The following is a 22,066-nucleotide window of genomic DNA, read 5'->3' as shown; positions in this document are numbered from 1 at the left end:
TTCTGTGTTTCAGATGGGCGCACCTCTCTGCACTTGAAGGCTCTGGCTTGTCCAAAGGTGTGCCTTGCGGTCATAACGCTGCTGGTCAAGGCTGCCCTCGTGACCCACATGCTGGAGATCTTGGAAGAGGGCAAGCATCCCCCCGTCAAGGAGATCAACTTCAGTTCCCAGGACCTGAGGGGCACGACATTGTCCGTTCAGAAGCTGCTGGCTCACCATGGAATGGTGTCTATGGTGAATGTCAAGGTGGAGCAACTGCATCAGGAATGAGAAGGTGGACCCCTATCTGAGCGGGACTCCTAATTTAAAAAGGTAATATGAGGGAACACCAGCAACAGCCAGAGGAGGAACCCTGTCCTGGAACTGGGCAGGTAGGGACAGTTGCTCGTCAACTGCTAAATATAAGATGCCTCTTTGTCAGTTGAAAGGTTTTACATATTAAAAATAAATAAATACCGGTGACTCTCATCATCCACGGTTTCGCAGATCGCAGTTTTCTATATCTGTAGATGGGTCTTCCATAGGCGATGGTATTTTGCCTATCCTTGAGTGGCCGGATATGATGTCTGGTGTCATTTCCGGCCGCCATTTTGAAGCACAGAGACATTTTGTAACAAGTGGCCACATCATAAATTTGTATAAGGTTGTAACCTAACCCCTGGATTCCCATAGGGGTATGGTTTCTTTATTGGCAGTTTCCATATCTGCCCTTATTGGTGGGAGCGGAACCCCTGCAAATAAAGAGTGCCTTCTGTACATTAAAGTACACCAGTGATTATCAAAACGTTTCAACATTGGACTAGGACTGGGGAGACCTGAGTTCAAAACCCCTCTCAGCCATGGAACTCACTGGGTGACTCTGGGCCAATCACTAACCTACCTCACAGGGTTGTTGTAATGGATAAACATAAAACTATGTACACCGCCCTGGGCTCCTTGGAGGAAGAGCAAGATATGAATGTTAAAAGAAAAGTAAAAACAATTCCATTTCTAAAGGCTTCGCAAAATATGTATGTCTTAACACATTTTCAAAGACAGCAAAAGAAGAACACAAATGAGCATTTTGAGAAAGAAATGTTTGTAACTTTGGGTTAGTAAAGATTGTTTTTTTGTTTATTATCAGCTGCAAGACTCTGTATTTCATCTTATTGGAAATGTCCACATCTATCCTCATTAATAGACTGGTATAAACATATTTGGGATATCACATTACAAAAGTAACTTATTTTAGAAGATCAAAACTGAATGTAGCCAGACAAATTTGTACAACGATGGCTTTTATTTATGACTTTTTGGAATTCAAAATGTAACGATGATGTGCTCCCTTACTCTTTATTATTGTATTCTATTTTTGTATTAAAATATTTTTTTCATTTAAAGAAAAATTTAAAGGGTTATTTATGTTTAACAGGTTTTTTTAGCCTACTTTCCTTAAGGAAAGTAAGCTTATGCAGTCACACATATGAGATCACCAGTCTCATATGGCTATGAGATTAGGGGTGTGCTCAGACCTAAAAGTCAGAGTTGGCTCCAACCCAACTGGATCAGACCCCATAAATGTCGGTTCAGGGTTCTTTGGACCCCTCTGGAAGTGGACTTGTCGTGGTTGGGGTCAGAGTCGGGACAGTCAGGGGGGGGGGAATTAAAATAACCAGGGATGCTCATTGTGAACCCAGAACAAAACTAACAGCACCAGAGTGTCACAAGGGAACTGATGTAACAGAGGGTCCAAGGGGGAAGTGATGCAATATGAGAGAATCTCACGAGAAACCTGGAAATAGTCTGGTGGCGGCTAATTTGAGAGTGGAAAATGGGCTGCACAACCACCCTGGAACTGCAGTCCCCCCCACCACACACACACACACACACACACACACACAACCCACCTTGCTGCCATTTGGAGACCTAGAGGGCGTTTCTCGTGAACCGTTTAGATTTCTAAGTGCTCATTTTGTGTGTAACACCCCATTCCCAAGAGGAACCGCCAACATTCTCAAGCCCCAAAAGTCATACTTTTTTAACTTTTTAAGAATATTTCTAGAAATAATATCCTTCATGCACAGACTGCTCTTTCCTCCCAACTGTCAGCTTGGCAATAATACAATAATACATTCTAGCTTTGGCATCACTTCTTGTATCGGAAATAGCAGTCGTGAGATCACTTCCTGTCTCTGAGTTAAGCTTTTAAAAATAGTTCATTGACCACTGGTTTTAAGGTTAGGGCTTCTGGTATACATCTTCCTCTTTCGACATTCAAAAGGCACTTGGGACGTGACCCAGAAAATGTTAGGCTCAGATGTTGATTGCTGAGTTGTCCTAAGCACACGCAAATTTCTGCCCTTCGGGTTTTCCATTAGAAGAAGTTCAGAACTGTGTAGCCATTTTGTTTCTTGGGTTAAATAAAAATTGGAACCGCAGTAAAAAGAGGAATAAGCGATGCCTTCTACATTAGCTGCAGCTCTGGAGGTAGGTAGCTATGGCTTTCAGGAGGTACACTTCTTTGCTGCTGTTAAGAGAATGATTTGAGAAGTCCTTGTGCTTTGAAATAATACATAGCCAGTTGGCCAGTATGAGAGAAAAGAACAATGTGATTTGAGAATGGTAGCAAAACTGAGGTACGGAGTGGCATGGAAATTGCATTTGGTGTCTCCTTCACTTCTTCAGCCTTCCACAATGGCCAACTGTGGCTCTCTCTCTCTCTCTCTCTGTCTTCTGGTTAGATGGTCACCCAGCTTGGCAAAATGTCATACAAAGATGAAGGATAGCTGAGGACACACACAGTTCTCCTGTAAAAGCTCTTGCACCCAAGATCCCTGACAGCCCACGATGGATGCTGCAATCCAGAATGTTCTAGAGATGGAAACAGAGCAAAGAGACCGAGTCAGTTAGGTTGCCATGAGGCGCCTGAGTCCGCCCCAAATTCAATCAACACCAGCTTCCCTCTAGATTAACAACCCCAGGTCTTCATTAATCGGGAATCGAAAGAGATAAAGTACAATACTAAAACAATATAGGATGGCCAGAGAAGAGCCGGATTAAAACCGCTGCTTAAAACGCTTGCTGGCTGCTGGCAGCCATGTTTGTCATAGAGCTCTGTGGCTAGAGGGGCCAGTCAGAGGGGACCTATTGCTGTACTGAGGGTTGCCTCTCTGCTGCAAGTGCAATGGATGCTGGGACCCAGCTCCATTTTTTTAAAAAAAGAATTGATCTCATGGCTGCATGCCGGCAACCTCTTGCTCCCTAGGCAAGTCACTTCCTTGCTGCATCATTAACTGCTACTCTACGCAAAAGCAAAGGTGGGCAGGGGGCATAGAGAAGATGGAGAAGCTCAAAAGGAAGCAGCCGCCGCCTTTGGCCAAGCTCTTCGTCCCCCAGCAACACGCAAAGTGTGACTCGACTCCATGCCACCGTGCAAAAGGATCTGCAATCCATTCTGTTGAATTTCCACCGAGCCGGTTAGCTAATGACACATCTCGGGGTGTTTCGGGCCAGCTACCTGGTTCGCTGGAGTCCGTCCCCTTGGCAGCGTTTCTTGCTGCCCACGACCTCGCCTTGGCACTCCACGCAGACACGCCGCTCTCTTGCCAGCTGGCTGCTCCAGAAGTGCAGGCGACAGGCGGCACTCACCTGCTTCAGGCGGAAGTAGATGCAATAGCTGAAAGCAGAAAGAGAGAGAAACAAAGAGGGTTATCGTCTCTGTTTAGTTAAAGGGCCCTCGGCCCAATTTCCCCATCACCCACTGTAGATGTGGCATGCTCTCTGTTTTCACCAGGCGTGCACACAGTCACACGGTGAACAGGTTCTTCTGATCCGACAACAAATCAACAACAGAAAAGATCTGAACGATAGTCCATGAAACGGAACGACAGATCCTAATAACGTCACCAAAAATAACAAAACCCACCAAATATATGAATATATATATTCATATATGGTTAGAAAATTAAATTTAACCACGCAGCTACTTGATGAGTGACCAGCCAAACATGAAACATATATAAGGGGGGAAATCTCCAGAAATAGCTTCAGTCAAAGCTGGCAACAATTTCTCCAAGTTAAATTGCCAACATTTTCCCTTCTTAAGGGCTAGATTGCTCTTGATGTCTCCCACCTACAATCCTTTCCTTTCCCATGCAGGAGAAAGCAATCCCACCAAACATTTCTGCATTCCAAGAAAAAAAATTCTTTAATTGCATTTTTGGATTGCACGGTACCCCTTCGCTGGTCCATAAGGGAATAGGAAAGAGAGGGATGCAATCCACGCACAAAAGGGCATAGTCGACTTAAACAGATTGGGTTATAGCCGTGGACCAGATGTGGTTGTATTTTTCTTCTTCTCTCGTTTTAATACGGTCATTACATCAAGCAAGGGTCTCCCTCCAGGGATAACCAAGAAATGCTAGTTAGGTATTCCTCCTGGGAATCATTATCCAAAACCTCTTATGTGATGGATGGCCAACCATCCTTCTGGGGTTTCCTGTTTACTGCTGGATCCTGAAGAGCATTCTTGAGGCATCATTCCGTTGTGGTACTCAGCGTTTGACTAAATGGCTTGGATGGAGGATACGGATCCAGAGATGGAGGTAGGGCCATGAGCCACCTGGGGTGGTGGGTAACAGGTGGGGAGACGACTGCTCACTGCGACCTCTGACCACTTCTACACCCTTAGAGATGGGAAATAGGCGATAGTGGTGCAAGACGTCAAGAGTCTGTTTTTATGCTTTGATTGTCCTGGCCATCAGGCCTGGAGCAACCCTATTTGCAAAGGTGCTTTAAAAGCTTTTGAAAAGACACAAAAAAACAACTGTTTGTCAGAGGAATGGAAATGAAAATGGGCAGGAACGCCCTCCAGAGATTACTCCGAGAGTCTGGTTCTCCTAGGGAGAAGGTCCTAGTGGCTTGGGGTCATCTGGGGTCTTGGTCATAGGGTCTCCCCTCCTCTTGGGGTCATCTGGGGTCTTGGTCATAGGGTCTCCCCTCCTCTTGGGGTCATCTGGGGTCTGGGTCATAGGGTCTCTGGGCTCTGGGTCATAGGGTCTCCAGATGAGATGAACTCATCTGCAGTTAATCTGAACTGCAGATGAGACAGTTCAGCAGACTGTCTCATCTGCTGAACTGTCCACTTTGTCCCCCAGGTTGGGGGAACTGTACACTTTGGACCCCGTGCTCCAAAACACCCCTCTCTCAAGGACTGCTTTTAAGGACTGATTTTTATTTTTTTTTAAGGAGAGATCTGATCACAGCTCTCCCATGCTGCCTCCATTTGCACCCTATCCGAGAGTAAATCTCTTAGTCAATGATGTGACGCAGACCTTCAAAGGACACTGCTTGTCTCGAGCATCTTGAAAGCAGCGGGCCGGAGGCCTGGTTTTCCGCCTGTCAGGCAACAGCTCCGAGAGCAAGGCAGGAACACCGGGAAAGCTCTGCTGTATCTCAGCAACACCGACATTTGTGGCTGCTCCGAGCGATGGCTTTGATTGCCTTTCCCTAATTAGTCCAGCCTCTAGAACGCCGCCGCCAGACAATCAGGAGAACATCAGCAAGGAACAACAACATCTTTGACAAACCGTCCTGCCTTGGCAACTTGCCTCTCTCTCTCTTGGCTTTGCTTCTCTTCCAAAACAAATCGAGGATCACTCTTTGAAGAAAGACGGCGGACCAAATTTTTTAAAGCCGCTGGCACAACTAGGCTTTCCCTTCCAAGCCAAATCCAAAGAGCTGGGAATGACCAAGGATGGCCCCTCTAGGGGCATCACATGCGAGAGGCATTCGGGTAAGAGAAGCCTCTGACCCTAATTAGGGGGCTGTGTGCACTCGTGATTGGCCTTCGTGAGAATTTTGCAAGCAAGGAAGGAGGAGGGGGAAATGCTCATCTGGGTATGGAGGCGGGAGGCGTGGGGGGTTCTTTCCCTCCACCCTCAATCTGGAGCTGGATACAAGTTCTGGACTTGCTGTGCCCACCTAGCCCCGTATCGAGCTAGGAACATAGGAAACTGCCTTATACCGAGTCAGACCATCGCTCAGTATTGACTACCCAGACTGTCTCCATCTAGCATCTAACTGGGGTCTACCTCCCAGGGTCCCCCAAATGGATAAACAAAGATCTGTGCCTATCTCTAGTATTCCTGGAAGGAACTCTTTGGTTAGACAAGGGCTGCTCAGCTTTGGCCCTCCTGCAGATGCTGGCCTACAACCCTCATAATCCCTGGCTATTGGTCACTGTGGCTGGGGATTATGGGAGTTGTAGTCCAAAAACAGCTGGGGGGTTCAGTTGAGCAGGCCTGGGTTAGACGTATGACTGGCAGTTAATAAAGACGAGGAATAAATCAATAACTAATGCCCATCGTGAGAACAGCCCTGCTGGATCAGGCCCAAGGCCCATCTAGTCCAGCATCCTCTTCTCCACAGTGGCCCACCAGATGCTGCTGGAAGCCACAGGCAGGAGTTGAGAGCATGCCCTCTCTCCTGCTGTTACTCCCCTGCAACTGGTACTCAGAGGCATCCTGCCTCTGAGGCTGGAGATGGCCTTTAGCCCTCCAGCTAGTAGCCGATGATAGACCTCTCCTCCATGAAGTGATCCAAACCCTTCTTAAAGCCATCCAGGTTGTTGGCTGACACCACATCTTGTGGCAGAGAATTCCACAAGTGAATGATGCGTCGATCATCTTACAGTGCTCACACATCGTCTCCCATCCAAATGGAATGCAAACCCAGGGAAGACCCTGCTTAGCAAAGGGGACAACTCATGCTGACTCCTGCAAACAAGACCCACGCTCCTCCCCAAAGGCAGTTGGGAGATACACTAAGTGATCATCTGGGAGAAATTAAAAGGGCTTTTCTCGGAGTGCTGCAGACATCTCCCTCCAAGCAAGCTGGCCCTGGATTAGAAGGACCCCTGTGCTGGGATGCAAGAAAGAAACAGGGTCCCTGCCGGCTTTTTGGAGCAGAGCAAGCTAGCTAGGCCCAACATATGTCCAAAATCAGGAGGTGAACTGAAGCCAAACAATGAAGTTGATTAAGGAGCTGCCAAGTTAAACAGAGTACATCTCACCCACCCACCCCACTCCAACCATCTTTCTGCAACAACGGATTACGGCTAAACGCCAGGGAGATGGTTACATAAGACGCTGCCTTCTACCGAGTCAGTCCCGGGGTCCAGCTAGCTCAGTGATGTCTACACAGGTTGGCAGCGGCTTCTCCAAGGCTGCAGGCAGGCGTCTCTCTCAGCCCTATCTTGGAGATGCTGCCAGGGAGGGAACTGGGAACTTTCTGCTCTTCCCAGAGCGGCTCCATCCCCTCAGGGGAATATCCTACAGCGATACAGACGAGCTGGCAGCAACTGCATGCAAACCTCTCCTGATGATCAAAATGGGCAGTGGGGTTCATGACCAAGAAGACGTTCTCTTCAGTACCCAGGGCCCAAGCCGTTTAGGGCTTTATTGGTTATAACCAGCTTGTATTTTGTAAAAATACAATATTTCTTGTAGTTTTGCGCAGAAACCTATCGGCAGCAGGAGTAACATGGTCTCTCCAAGATGACCCAGAGACCAACCTGGCTGCCACATTCTGGACCAACTGTAGTTTCCGGATGACATACAAGGGCAGCCCCACATAGAGCGCATTGCAGTAGTCAAGCCTGGAGGATCCCAACAGATGTACCACTGTTCTGAGTTGCCTGATGCTATGCAAGCCATGCCTACCTGGGCAACCTTTCCTTCCTCAGCATGTGAGGTCTTCGCCAGGGGTCCTTAAAGTCCCTTTTGAAAGAATCGGGCAGAATCTTCGCCACCTCTGCCAGGAGATCAAAAGCAGAAAGAGCACATTAAATCCTTTGAAAACAAACAGAAACTACGACAGCAGAGTGATAAGACACAACTAGGAACATCGCTCAAAACAAGCGAAAGACACGCGGGGGACCAAAACTCTGGGCAGGATCCAGATAAGTGGGCATTACAGCTTCCTCAAGTTCTTCTCTAGTTCAGTTTGAAGGCTCACCGTGGGTCAATCCACTGAGAGAGACTCCTGCCTGCAACCTTGGAGAAGCCGCTGCCAGTCTGTGCAGACAATACTGAGGTAGGTGGACCAAGGGTTGGACTCAGTATGACAGCTTTCTATGTTCCTATGTCACTGAATTTGGATTGGCTCAGAATAAGAGGAGATATTTTTACAATTTGGCGGGGGGGGCGTGTAGTTTATTCTCAGTCTGATTAATCACCATGATCATCATCATGGAAATTCTTCACTACAGTTTTATTCTTCACTACAGTTTTGCTGTCCAGATTAAAATCAGGGTCATCCTGTCCACTACGTGGATTAAGGCAATCACCCAGGGCAGGGTTTCTTAACCGTGGGCCCCCAGATGTTGATGGACTACAACTCCCATCATCCCCTGCCACAATGGACATGGCTGAGGATGATGGGAGTCCATCAACTTCTGGGGGCCCAAGGTTAAGAAACCCTGGCCTAGGGCACCTGGGAAGTTGCCCAAATCAAACCTTCGCCGAGTCTGCCCAAAACTAGGCTGGCCCCAAGTAAAACACATGGGTTCTGGGGCCCCAGATGTTGATGGACTACAACTCCCATCATCTCCAGCCACAATGGACATGGCTGGGGATGATGGGAGTTGTAGTCCATCAACATCTGGGGGCCCAAGGTTAAGAAACCCTGCTTTAGAACATAAGAACAGCCCCGCTGGGTCAACCCAAGGAGGCCCCCATCTAGTCCAGCTTCCTGTTTCACACAGTGGCCCACCAGATGCCTTCAAGAACCCCACAGGCAGGGGGTGAGGGGTTGCCCCCTCTCCTGTAGTTGTTCTCCTGCAACTTCACTGACCACACTGCTGTCCCAACATACCCTGTTTTACCTTTTGCCGTATCGCAGACGGGGTCGTCTCCGAGGCACCCTCTCCTCTGCTTCAGGTCCGGACAAGGGGTCCCTCCGTTCCGAGGCGGCACGGTGACCTGCCGGGTCCGGTCTCTGCTCCCGGTTCCGCACAAAGAGCTACACTTGCTCCAGGGTCCCCAGGGACTGGCGACACAATCGATGGCTGCGAGGAAGGAGGCGATTGTAAAGATGGAAGCGATACGGAGCGGTTCGAGTCGGATGCAGACGACAGGGGACGATTCGACCCGAGCATCCGTGGGAGCAGCAAGAGTTGGATAAGAGAAGACAGAGGAAGAGAGGGGCCATGAGGAGAAAGAAGGGGAAGGGGAGAGAGATCAGTGGTGCAACAGAGAATTTTTTCCCAGGTCCTCTCTCTCACGGAGGCAAGGGGGCCTCCGTTATTCCTCTCTCGGCCCACGCCGTTCATAGCTCGTGCCTGAATCGGATGGACATCACTCGCAGGGCTGAGAATCCTGAGGATTTAGAGGTAGCCAAACAGATCTGGGTCGTGCTGTCGATTAATAAGCCTCCTGTCTCCACTGGCAAAACATTGGAGCTGGCTCTTTCTTCTGACTCACTGCCTCCAGCTCTCTTCCAAGGCCTCCCCCTTGGCTGTCTAGCCGGCCTGCTTCGAAATCCCACAGGGGAGGGCATGTCGTCCTGACCCGCCTCTAGCCCCCACCACCCCCCAGAACCTGCCTCCCCGCAGACTCTTGTCAAAACACAATGCAGAGCAAAATGGGAGACCCCGTTTCAAGATGGCTCATGCGACAGGACTGGCCGTAGCATGAATGCACCACCACCACCACCACCCCGCATTCTGCGGGATGAATATTAATTAATTAATTAATTAATTAAGAATATTTAGATAGGCTTTTCAACAACAAGTCCTCAAAGTGATTCACACAGGAGAAGAAAGAAGATGGCTCTCCGGCCCCAAAGGGTTCGCAGTCTCCAAAGAAACGCAGAGACGACCCCAGCAATTTGGCCATCGGGGCTGAGGATTATGGGAGTTGTAGTCCAACAACTAACAGCCTCCGAATGGCGCAGTGGGGAAGTAACTTGCCTAGGGAGCCAGAGGTTGCCGGTTCGAATCCCCACTGGTATGTTTCCCGTATCGGGCAGCAGCGATATAGGGAGATGCGGAAAGGCATCATCTCATACTGCGCGGGAGATGACAATGGTCAACCCCTTCTGTATTCTTCCAAAGAGAACCACAGGGCTCTGTGGGTGCCAGGAGTTGACAGCGACTCATCGGCACAACTTTAGTCCAACAACATCTGGGGACCCAACGTTGAGAACCCCTATACCAGAGGAAGTCCTATTGAAATTTAGTGGTCCTTTAGAGTAACTCCTGAAGAGTTTTTTGATTGATTGATTGATGAAGTGCCGTCAAGTTGGTGTCAACTCTTAGCGGCCACATAGAGAGATTCTCTCCAGGATGATCTGGAAGAGTACTACTGACTAATGTTGTCAGGATGCGACTAGTGCCTCCGGCAATCCCAGGCGGTCGGTTGGAGAGAAAACAGGATTTGCCCCCCATGGAACCATAAGCGGTCACTCTAGCAGGAATGTCCCTCTCCACAATCTGTAGGAGATCCTCTGCTTAGCAACATAGGAAGAGCATATATCCGCCTTATTCTGAGTCCGATTGTCCGGAGGCGACAATGGACTGAAAGAAATACGTGTGTGCCTCAGAGGAACCAAAGTCTCTTTCCAACCTTTTGCAGTTCTCTGAAAAACAATGGCCTTTCTCCAGGAACAGATTCTTTTCCCATGTTGGAAACCATTGTCCCATGGCCTGAAGGGGTAACGGGTTCCTTTCTTCTTCTCTCCCGGAATCCGGCCAATTCCACAGCTCACGTTCAGGCACAGTCCGTCGGCTATTGCAGTTTATTTCCTTTGGCTTCTGACCCTGCGACTTCCAACATCTTATATGTGGCCTCCTTTTGCCAAGGAACAGTACAACCACCGCCAAACCCACTTTCTGAAGTTGTATGTAAAATAACTTTATTTCAGGTTCAAAAGCACCCTTTCATCCCTCTGCTCAAATAGCGTGCCATTAACGGAGGGACCGGTTAGCCGGTTTCCGAGTTTCCAGGTGATTAAACAATACCTATCTCCCCAAATAAACACTGGTGCTGAGCTTGGAGGGCTGCCTAACTATTGTGTTTGGAGGGGTAACCGAGGACACGTAGGAAGCTGTCGGTTCCAGACCCTTCCACATTTAACAAATGAAAATAGGGATACTCGGGTAACACCGCAATTCTCAAACCAAAAGCTCTTCCAGGGGGCAATAAAATGTGGAACCAGGCTGGAGTGACTCTAGTTTTGGGGGCGCAAAGGGACATTATTAGAGGAGTAAGGATTTTACTGTACTTGAAATAGTTACAGAGGTAAGGTAATGAATGTTGTGCGTTTCTTTCATTCTTAAAGATGCACATACTATATGCATGAGCACGTATACCTATTATGCTATGTTTGTTAATCTGTTTAATCTTGTTAGCAGTTATCTGCTTGCTTTGGCTAGCAGAATTTTGGCTAGTGAAAAGAAATTTTGGCTAGTGAAAAGTATTTTGGCTAGTGAAAGATTATAACAATGTTTTCCATTCATTCATTGGCCCAGCAGCAACAAGCATGTATGGTCCCTTTGCTAAGCAGGGTTAGCCTTGGTTTGCATTTGGATGGGTGACTACATGCACTCTCTGCTGTAAGATATTCCCTGTAGAGCAGGGCTGCTCTCACCATGGGCCCTCCTGCAGATGTTGGCCTACAGTTCCCATAATCTCTGGCTATTGGCCACTGTGGCTGGGGATTATGGGAGTTGTAGTCCAAAAAACAGCTGGGAGCGGGGCCTAAATTGAGCAGGCCTACCATCGAGGATGCTTTGAACGCAGAAAGGTCCAGGTTCAATCCCTGGCATCTTCAACAAGAACAACAACAAATATTTATATACCGCTTTTCAACAAGTTTCCAAAGCAGTTTAAATAGAGAAATAATAAATAAATAAGGTGGATCCCTGTCCCCAAAGGGCTCACAATCTAAAAGAAACACAAGATAGACACCATCAACAGTTACTGGAGGTCCTGTGCTGGGGGTGGATAGGGCCAGTTACTCTCCCCCTGCTAAATACAGAGAATCACCATGTTAAAAGGTGCCTCTTTGCCAAGTGAGGTCTAGGGAAAACTCCTGCCTGCAACCTCGGAGAAACCGCTGCCAGTCTGTGTAGACAATACTGAGCTAGATGGACCAAGGCTTTGACTCAGTATACATTTTTTTTTAAAAAAAAAATGGCTCCCTCTCCCCCAAAGGGCACACAATCTTAAAAAAGAAATGTAAGACAGACACCTGTCACAGACACTGGAGGGATGTTGTGCTGGGGACGGCGAGGGTCAGTTGCTCTCCCCTGGCTCAATCAAGAGAATCACCACTTTGAAAAGGGGCATCGGGCAGCTTCTGATGTTCCGCCGCTGCTTGAGTCAGCAGACTGGTGGGCCTGAATTTGGAACCTCAAGAAGGTTTCACTGAAGGTCTTAGAGGGAGGGAGGGAGGGATATTCTCCTATGCCTTCCTGCCTCTCTGTTACATAGGAACATAGGAAGCTGCCACATACCGAGTCAGACCCTTGGTCCATCTAGCTCAGTATTGCTTACCCAGGCTGGCAGCGGTTTCTCCAAGGTCGCAGGCAGGAGTCTCTCTCAGCCCTCTCTTGGAGATGCTGCCAGGGAGGGAACTGGGAACCTAGATGCTCTTCCCAGAGCGGCTCCATCCCTTAAGGGGAATCTCTTCCAGTGCTCACACATCAAGTCTCCCATTCAGATGCAACCAGGGTGGACCCTGCTTAGCTAAGGGGACCAGTCATGCTTGCTGCCACCAGACCAGCTCTCCAGCCTCTGTTACCAGTAAAGGCAAATCTGCACAGATGCTGGCCGCAGTGCCGGACTGGGGGAGGTGAAGGGCCTGCAGCCATAAACCCTCCCTAAGCTCCCCAGAGATTAACCCCGTCACAATTCAGCCTGATTACTGTGCAATGGCATCTGCCCATGAATAATAGAGTCAGGAAGCTGGAAAGCATGCAGGAGGATCTTGTTGAGTTAGAAACAAATTCACTGTCGGAAAGCGCAGGGCGGGTTCAGCCGAGACCGGCCAAACTACGTTCTGCTCAGTTTGCTCAGACCTGAAATGTCCCCCTTTCCCCCATAGGACCAGAGGAAGCTGCCGTATAAAGAGTCAGATCCTTTTCGGTTGTGGCCCCTCAGCTTTCGAACGCTCTCCCTGAAGAGCTTCGCCATGGTCCCTCCCTCCAAGTTCTTAAAAAAATTAAAAACATCTGGGAAAGGTGCCGAAGAGGGCAACCAAGATGATCAGGGGCCTAGAGCACCTTTCTTATGAGGCAAGGCTACAGCACCTGGGGCTCTTTAGTGTAGAAAAAAGACGACTGCGGGGAGACATGATAGAGGTCTATAAAATCATGCATGGTGTGGAGAAAGTAGAGAGAGAGGAATTCTTCTCCCTCTCACACAACACTAGAACCAGGGGTCACTCCATGAAATTGATTGCCGGGAAATTTAGGACCAGCAAACGGAAGTACTTTTTCACACAACGCGTGATCCACTTGTGGAACTCTCTGCCACAGGATGTGGTGACAGCCAACAACCTGGATGGCTTGAAGAGGGGTTTGAATAACTTCATGGAGGAGAGGTCCATCAATGGCTACTAGTTTGAGGGCTATAGGCCACCTTCAGCCTCAAAGGCAGGATGCCTCCGAGTACCAGTTGCAGGGGAGTAACTACAGCAGGAGAGAGGGCATGCCCTCAACTCCTCCCTGTAGGCTTCCAGCGGCATCTGGTGGGCCACTATGTGAAACAGGATGCTGGACTACATGGGCATTCTTGGGCCTGATCCAGCAGGGCTTTTCTTATGTCCTTATTTTTTAAAAGAGGCTTTTTAATGTTTCATCAGCTGCTTATATCTGGTAGGTTCTTTCGTTTTTATAGCTCCTCGATTTTAGCTTTTTACATAACTTTTCATATGAAACTTAAAAAAAATTTTCTTAATTGTTTAATGGTGTTAAATTTTAATTTCAACTCCTCCTACAGCGGATTGTCCAAGCGTGTTCAAAGCCAGGCCTTTTATTGACAGTCAACGCCCAGCGTCAATGTGGGAAACCATGTGTGAGAACAGAACTGCCAACTCCATTCACAAGCCCTGGCCGAGGCTTCTGATTGGCTGGTGAAGGGATCAGTAGATGGGAGGGAGAGGATTTGGTTCAGGAAGGGCTGACCGTTGGGTTGAGGAATGGGCTCAATGCACAGATTAAAAGCATGCACCGTACACTGTCCAGGGATTCCCAGATGTTGTTCACTACAACTCCCAGCATTCCCAGCTGCAAAGGCCTTTGGCTGGGGGTTATGGGAGTTGTAGTCAACAACAGAGGAGAGCTGGTCTTGTGGTAGCAAGCATGACTTGTCCCCATAGCTAAGCAGGGTCTACCCTGGTTGCAGATGAATGGGAGACTTGATGTGTGAGCACTGCAAGAGATTCCCCTCGGGATAGAGCCGCTCTGGGAAGAGCATCTAGGTTCCAAGTTCCCTCCTTGGCAGCATCTCCAAGATAGGGCTGAGAGGGATTCCTGCCTGCAACCTTGGAGAAGCTGCTGCCAGTCTGTGAAGACAATACTGAGCTGGATGGACCAATATCTGGTGACTCAGTATATGGCAGCTTCCTATGTTCCTATGGCCCCATCCCCTAAGGAACATAGGAACCTGCTTTCTACGAAGTTGCTCAGTATTGTCTACGCCAAGGATTCTCAGCATTGGGTCCCCAGATGTTCTTGGACTTCAGCTCCCATAATCCCCAGCCAAAGGCCACTGGGGCGGGAGATTATGGGAGTTGGAGTCCAATAACATCTGGGGACCCAACGTTGAGAATCCCTGGTCTACACTGACCGGCAGCATCTCTTCAAGGTTGCAGGCAGGAGTCCTTCCCAGGCCTACCTGGAGATGCTGCTGGGAGTGAACCGGGGACCTTCTGCATGCAAAGCAGATTCTAATCTCTATGATTAGGGGCCCCAGCCCCATAGATGACTGCCCATGATCCCTCTTGTTGGCCAGAGAGAAAAAATGCTTTTTAATGGGTGGCACCCGACATCCTGTGAAATGCCCTCAGTTGAAAAGCACTGGATGAAAACCTTCGTTCAACATTATGTTGTATCCCTAGGCTGCACTAAGACTGAAATACAACCAAGGTTAATTACTCGGGGAGACCACTGGTGAACCAAGCTCAGAGTTGTCTACACTGACCGGCAGCAGCTCTTCGAGGTTGGAGGCAGGAGTCTCTCCCAGCCCTACCTGGAGATGCTGCCAGGGATTGAACTTGGGTCTTTCTGCACTGGCCGTTCCATCCCACCCAGCATGGCAACTACAACAACAACTACAAATTTGTATATACCGATACCAAAGTTCTCAAAGCAATTGACATCTTAGGAAATGTATACATAAATAAGGATGGCCCCCGTCCCCAAAAGGGCTCACCATCTAAAATGAAACATAAGGCAGATACGAGCAACAGCCACTGGAGGGATGCTGTGCTGGGGATGGCTAGGGCCAGTTGTTCCCCCCCGTGTTAAAGACAAACGAATCACCACTGTGAAAAGGGGCCTCTTTACTCTTTTAGCAGGGAGTATTGGTCAGTTTCTGATGTCCCACCGCTGCTCGATTTAGGAGACTGGTAGGCAGACACCAGCAACCATCACTGGAGAGATGCTGTGCCAGGGATGGATAGGGCCAGTTGCTCTCCTCCTGCTAAATACAAGAGAATCCCCACTTTAAAGGGTGCCGCTTTGCTCACTTAGTAGGGCAACTCACCCGACATCTGGCAGACGGCGTGGTAATCTTCACAACAGTCCGCCGTCTTCTCGCAGTAGGTGTCGCAGTAACACGGCGTCCTCCTCTGGGAATAATCGGAGCAGGCGTTATTCCTGCCCGGGCAGCACCTGTGGGGCTCCCGGCTGCCACAGCCCCCCTCGGCCCCGCCCAGGGGTCCGGCGGCCAAAAGACACATGCAGCAGAACAGCCCGCAGAAATACCCAGCGACGTCCCAGTCCCCCATGGCCTCAAGCTGGAGTCGCCTCCCCCCACAAGCCGGCTGTCAGGGATTGCCAGGCACGGATGACCTTTGACTCTGGCCGGGAACGAGGATTCGGCCGTGCTCGGGAAGGACCACCTGGTCCTCGCGGTCTCCCCTCGGCTGCCGGTCCGAGACTTTCCGTGGGGGAAGCAGGGACTGGGGCAAAAGATCAGAGCCACGCCGCCTTGCAGGGCACGGCTGCCGGCGTGAAGGTCCCCATCTTCTCATCTAATTCGCCGACAGCGGGCCGCAGGGGAGGACGGTGTCCTCAGTGACCGAGCAACCGTGCGGCTTCTGCTTCGCTGGGCAGATCTTTGCAGCTCCACAGGAACCCCCGTGGCTTCCCCCTTCCATGAGGCAGGCGGTGGCAACCCTTGCTTCTGTCCCAGCCTTCTCCTGGACGGCCTTTTATACAAGAAACCACCGTCACGCAATGCCCAGCACGCACAAGGGGATTGGTTGGCCATCGAAAAGTTTTCCTCCGCTCTGTCCCACCTACTCTTCTCCCCCCCCCCTCGCAACCACCACCCTGGACACCCGCTCAGTTTCAGTGGAAAGTTTCCTGCTGGGTCTTAAAGCCAGAGTCCTTGCTAATTTCGCGTCTCTCTGCCTTTCTTGGGGTGGGGGGAGGCATTAGAGCCAATTCTGTCAAGTCTCTTAGGAATTGAGGTTGCGGCTGTCTACTGAGTCTGGCCCTTGGCCTGTCTAGCTCAGTATTGCCTACACTGACTGGCAGCAGCCCTCTGACCTGTGACTGAAATACAGGTATATATGCGTAAGATGGAATTTCCTATCCCCAAAGGGATCTCAATTTTGTCCCCTGCTAACGGGGCAAAGAGGCACCTTTTAATCATGGTGATTCTCTTTATTGAGCAGGGGGAGGGTAACTGGCCCTATCTGTCCCCAGCACAGCATCCCTCCAGTGACTGTTGCTGGTGTCTATCTTAGGTTTCTTTTTAGAATGTGAGCCCTTTGGGGACAGGGAGCCCTCTTATTTATTTGTTATTTCTCTGTGTAAACTGCCCCGAGCCATTTTTGGAAGGGCGGTATAGAAATCGAATAAAATAAATTTTAAAATAAGTGAGATCCCAGCAACAGACACTGAGAGGGAGGACTAGCGCGGGCTGCACTGAGAAAGTTCCTCTCTCCTTGCTAAATATAAGAGAACCACTATTTGCCCTGCTAGCCGTGCATGGCTAGCTTAGTGGCACACCGGCTCATGGTGGGGTTTTGTTTTTGGGTTTTTTGCATGTGTGTGATTAGCCACTTTGGGTCTTTTTAACAGAACATCAGCCCTCAAAATATTCTAAGCCAATTAAATTAATGCATGCAGATATTCAAATAACTAGCAACAAACAACGGGTTTGGCCTTGATCCAAGGCACAGGTCGCCACTGGATTCTTTACGGAGGGGGTATTTAAAAATATCAGCACTCAAAATATTTTAAGCCAATTAAATCAATGCATCTAAATATTCAAAGAAATAACTAGTTTGGCCTCGATTCAAGGCACAGATCACCCCTGGATTACTTATGGAGGGGGTATTTAAAAAGCGGGCAAGGAGGGATGTGTCCCTTTATGACCCATCCCTGCCCAGGAAAATCCTGGATGGGTGAGTGGATGGTGGAGGCTGCATTTCGGGCCGCAGCAGAGTTTCAATCCCAAAAACCGAGAGCAACCCCCTCTCCCAGCAGAACAGCTTCCGACAGGCGGGTCAGCGAGCTGCTGAATCAGCAAATCTTTGTCGGGGTGGGTGGCTGGCTGAAGGGGCCTGTATTGTATTTGGGACTTTGGAGTCCTTACGTATTCCCCTGCTTTCCATTAAGCACCGAAGCGACCGTATCGGGGTTAGGAAAAGACCGTATCGGGGTCAGGCACACGTATTCCGGCCATTGGTATCGTATCGGAGGATGAATGCTCATCGTGGTCTTTGGCAATAAATGGCCCTGGAATAAATAAATAAATGGCCCCGGAGCAGATAAATGGTCATAGTGGCCTCTTTGGCAGACTTTTCACGGGTAGAATTGGAAAGCAGGTAATCAAATTGTATCGAAGTTGTCAGAGGAATAGAAATGAAAATGGGCAGGGATGTCCTCCAAAGATTACCCCATAGTGCACAACCATTAATTCATTGATCCTAAACCTTACTCTATACCTTTCCTCTGTGCAAAAGGACTACAATTTCACCCCAGTCGTTTGGGGTAGAAATAAAGGATTGATAACCCAGAGAACGCTGTAAGGGCAGCAATGCGATCGCCCATTTCCCATCTCTAACAGGGCAGCCGTTGCCGAAACTCACTGTGAACATCCCTCCCGCCCAAGATGGGAGGAACATCGGAAGCTGCCTGCTACTGAGTCAGACCCTTGGTCCATCTGTTCAGCCTTTGTCTACACAGACTGGCAGCAGCTTCTCCAGAGTTACAGGCCCTCTCAGCCCTATCTTATTCCAATGGCCCAAGTTTTATGGGCCTACCTCAGGGATTAATTGGAAGCTTCTTGGGGCACAGACCTCTCTCCTCTCATTCCTTGCAAAAGGCAGGGATGCATTTTGCACTACACAGAGATTCACCACCACCACCACCATTTGTGTGCACAGGCAACAACACCCCGCATCCCTCCCTCAACCAATTCCTCCGGCAGGGACGAGGGGAGAGGCAGGCCTGACGGCTCAAAACACAGCAACGAGGCAACTCTGGTTTTTATTGTTGGCGACCTCACAGCAAAGCCAGAATTCCAGGAAAGCCATTCTGGTGTCCAGTTGCCATTCCAATCATGAACTTACAACATTCAACGAAAATCCAGCGAGTACAAGAAATCCCTGGCATGAGCAACAGAGTCCAGATATCTGCCCTCACTCACATGGCTAGTGCAAGGAAGAAGCCAAGGCGAGCAGGTTGCCAGCCACTAAGGCCACCGCATAGGTATCGATCCGAGGACAGTAAACCTACATTCAGCCCACGGATGGCTACAAAAACATAGCAGGGACCCAGCCAGAGACACCCATATCTGTGAAATCCTGCAGTCAGTAACAGTGTTCCCTGGCTGTACCAGGACTCCCAGATGTTGACTACAACTCCCATAATCCCCAGCCGGCAAGCTGGGGATGCTAGGAGCTGTAGTCAACAACGTCTGGGATTCCCCGCCATAGGGAACACTGATCAGTCAGAGTTATGCTTCTAGCCAAGGTACACAAACACAGGAGGGCGGATACACGAAACTCAGTATCGTTTCCCAAAATTCGACTCGAGTCCAACACATTCTAAAACCAGGCATATCATTTGATTCAATTTGCGGCTATAAAGCAATGGATTGGCAAGTCAGTGATCCCCCACAGACCTCCCTCCGGTGATGGGCTGCATTTGGTTCACTGTCGATACACACTGAAAATGTCGATATACATTTTTTTTAAAAAAAGAACGTCAAGTATAGACTGTATTGGGGTGGGGGGTGGGGGTGGGGAATAGACATACAAAGTTTGGCACAAGTTTGTAATGGAATCATCAAGAGCTTTGGTACCTGGGCAGAGACTGTCCCTTTCCAATACAGTACAAACATTATCAAATCCAGTGTTGTGTCTGCCAAGGTTGGATGAATCGTAGTCCTCGAACCAAAGGGGGGGAAAGAGCATTGAATGAGGGGGAGAAGAAAGACCATCTGAAAGGAGAAATGAATTGAAGAGGGGAGTCCTTTTCTGCCTGGTGCACCAAGGAACTGAGTTTCGGCCGTCCCTCCTTCCAACTCTAAATGTAAATATGTTTACAATGGAATGGGTTAACTGGGACAAGATATTCCCCTGATCTCAGCAATAAGCAAAGGATATCTAAAAGGAGGCCAGAGGAGAAGCCTTCCCTGTTCTTTACCTTCATTAAAATATGAACAAAATTTCAGGCTTGGCCAATCTTTGGGATTGGCCATAGGAAAATGTAGAAGAATCAGATGTGGGTCAAGTGGCTAAGAGAGGCCATCAGAAAATAGGCTAGTTCACAGATCATAATCTGGGGAGGAGAGTCATGCGAGCTCCCGCCTGGCAGTTGTGCGAACTCCAAGATCAAGGTAGGAGATGGGGAGGGTAATCATGAGCAAGGTGGGAGCTGGGTTTAGGGATGTGCAAAAGATTTGAGCGAATCAATCTGAAGTCAAATCGATTTGACTCAAAACTGCTTCCACAGAATGGGATTCATTTGAATCGAGTTGCATTTGCCTGAACTAGAATATATCCGAACTATTCGCATTCTGTGCAAGCAGTTTCAAGATGAATTTGATTCAGATTCGAATCGATTTGGTCAATTTTTTTGCACATCCCATTTTTGCACTCGACTTTTCCTCTACCCTTGGTAAAAAGCTGGAGAGAGTCTCTGGGGAGGGCGTGCCTGTTTTACCCAGCTCCCACTTCACACATGATCACGCTTCTCTTGATCTTGGGAGTCCACACAACTGCTGAAGGGGGAACGTGCTTGGTTCATCTACTCTTGTCTGAGTGCTCTTCTGACCCAGATTTCAATCATGTGAATTATCCTAATGACTTCCCCAGCTCCTACGCCTAGGATAGAGTCCTCTGCAGATTCCTTTTTGCTGACCCAACAAAAACACAATAATCGGATCTCTGTTTAGGCCAGAAATTTCAGGTACCTGCATCGGACTCAAGCTACCAAAGCTAAGAGGGACTAGTTTCTTGGAGGGAAAAAAGTGACTGGAAGGATTGCTCTTGGAATGCATTCAATTTTCTGTCATCTCTGAGTGTGCTCTCTGCAAGTGGTTCTATCTGAAACGTATCAGTGCCAGAGGGTTCAAAGAGGGCGTGCATGTGTGCGAGCATGTGAGGAGGACTGGAAACCACCCCACATCCCCATGCCAACCACCTTCTCTGGGCTGGTTTTGTTTGTGTGCAACAGTGTCCTGAACTGGCAAATTAAGTGGAATCACTTCAGTTCCCTACAAGTACTTTCCTCCTAGCAAAAGTCCCAAGTCCGGTTTCTTATCGTGGACCTTAACGGGAAAGGCCTAAGACAACAAATAAGAAAAGAAAGAAAGAAAGAAAGAAAGAAAGAAAGAAAGAAAGAAAGAAAGAAAGAAAGAAAGAAAGAAAGAAAGAGGCAGGCACCAGGTAAAATGTTCCCCTCTCAGTTCCTTGCTTCAAGTTGACAGAGATGGCCTAGCTGAAGCCAGCACACGGTTCCATTTCCCCTCTATTCTCACCCCACACTCCGTCCCATCTTCCCTGGTCACGTTATCCCACAAACAATAATTTAAAATTCTCCACAGTCCGTTCCGATAAATAAAGTGTATCAAGCTCGATATGGAAACGGCGAATCGGGTTCTTGGCTAGTGTCCCGTTTGCACACAGGAGCAGGTGCAGTCTCCCGGCACCACTCCTGGGAGAAATACCCCCGAAATGTCTTCTGAGGTTGGTCGTGACTTCTTCCCAGCTGTTGCCTGGCGATCGGAGAGGTGGTGCCCTCGCTTCACGCGGCGTGTGCTCAGTCAGTTTTCCATACTTTGTTGAGTACCTTGACGACTTCATCGTAGATGATGAAGACGATGGCCACATCCAAGCAGACCCGACCCAGGCGTGGGATTGTTCCTTTGTAAAACCTACAGAGGGTGATAGAAGAGGCGAGGGGTGAGAAGGCATGGTCCACGGGTCCGAGCAAGCCAACAGGAACTAGCCTTTGGAGTCAGCCAAAACTGGACGGCAACTTTCACCTCCCTGATCCAGAAACGGAGCATCAGACAGTGCCAGACTGGCAGCAAAACAAACAGAATTCTGCTGCCTGCAGAATGGTGGTGCAGCTCAGTGGAAGAGCATCTGCTTTGCACGCGGAAGTCCCAGATTCAATTCCTCGCAGCATCTCCAAGTAGGGCTGGGACAAACTCCTGCCTGAAACCCTGAAGAGCCGCTGCCAGTCAGTGTAGACAATCCTGAGTTAGATAGACCAAGTGTCTGACACGATAAGGCAGTTCCCCATGTTCCTGTGAGCTTTAGTTCTGTGCAACGTCACGAAGCAGTAAAAGAAGCAACCAACTCGGTGTAGAAATGCAGGTTAAAATATATAAAT

At 49.0% G+C, this 22,066-nt stretch overlaps 3 protein-coding genes across 4 annotated transcripts in view; 1 reads left to right on the top strand and 2 right to left on the bottom strand.

The window, feature by feature from the left end:
* LOC128338241 (thyroid adenoma-associated protein homolog) overlaps positions 1-1,385 on the top strand; it is a 29,201-nt gene extending 27,816 nt beyond the window's left edge. For both annotated transcript variants that reach the window (XM_053280433.1, XM_053280432.1), the window contains exon 31: positions 14-1,385. In XM_053280433.1, the coding sequence (XP_053136408.1) occupies positions 14-270 (257 nt within the window). In that variant the 3' untranslated portion in view covers positions 271-1,385. The remainder of the gene's footprint in view (positions 1-13) is intronic.
* LOC128338242 (somatomedin-B and thrombospondin type-1 domain-containing protein-like) lies at positions 1,261-16,379 on the bottom strand. Its single transcript, XM_053280435.1, has 5 exons — positions 15,750-16,379; positions 8,864-9,046; positions 7,701-7,791; positions 3,497-3,655; positions 1,261-2,850 (listed from the first exon to the last, which is right to left on the bottom strand). Exons 1-5 carry the CDS (start codon positions 15,991-15,993, stop codon positions 2,745-2,747), a joined length of 783 nt encoding a protein of 260 aa, XP_053136410.1. The 5' UTR covers positions 15,994-16,379; the 3' UTR covers positions 1,261-2,744.
* Positions 16,380-18,690: 2,311 nt separating this feature from the next.
* SLC25A1 (solute carrier family 25 member 1) overlaps positions 18,691-22,066 on the bottom strand; it is a 34,708-nt gene continuing 31,332 nt past the window's right edge. The window contains exon 9 of the mRNA XM_053280289.1: positions 18,691-21,602. Coding sequence (XP_053136264.1) covers positions 21,488-21,602 — 115 coding nt within the window. The 3' untranslated portion in view covers positions 18,691-21,487. The remainder of the gene's footprint in view (positions 21,603-22,066) is intronic.

The sequence above is a fragment of the Hemicordylus capensis genome, chromosome 15 (genome assembly GCF_027244095.1).
Source record: "Hemicordylus capensis ecotype Gifberg chromosome 15, rHemCap1.1.pri, whole genome shotgun sequence".
NCBI lineage: Eukaryota > Metazoa > Chordata > Lepidosauria > Squamata > Cordylidae > Hemicordylus > Hemicordylus capensis.
The sequence above is the reverse complement of the archived record's forward strand: the minus strand, read 5'-3'. Positions and strand labels throughout refer to the sequence as shown.

What these genes read in the sequence shown, in the direction of transcription:
- LOC128338242 (XM_053280435.1), bottom strand. Translation starts at nt 15,993, where the DNA reads ATGGGGGACTGGGACGTCGCTGGGTATTTCTGCGGGCTGTTCTGCTGC. An exon ending in AGGAAGGAAAGGTTGCCCAG is followed by an intron (nt 3,656 to 7,700) that starts GTAGGCATGGCT and finishes TTCTGCTTTCAG; the next exon opens with CTATTGCATCTACTTCCGCC. An exon ending in GACGGACTCCAGCGAACCAG is followed by an intron (nt 2,851 to 3,496) that starts GTAGCTGGCCCG and finishes TTCCATCTCTAG; the next exon opens with AACATTCTGGATTGCAGCAT.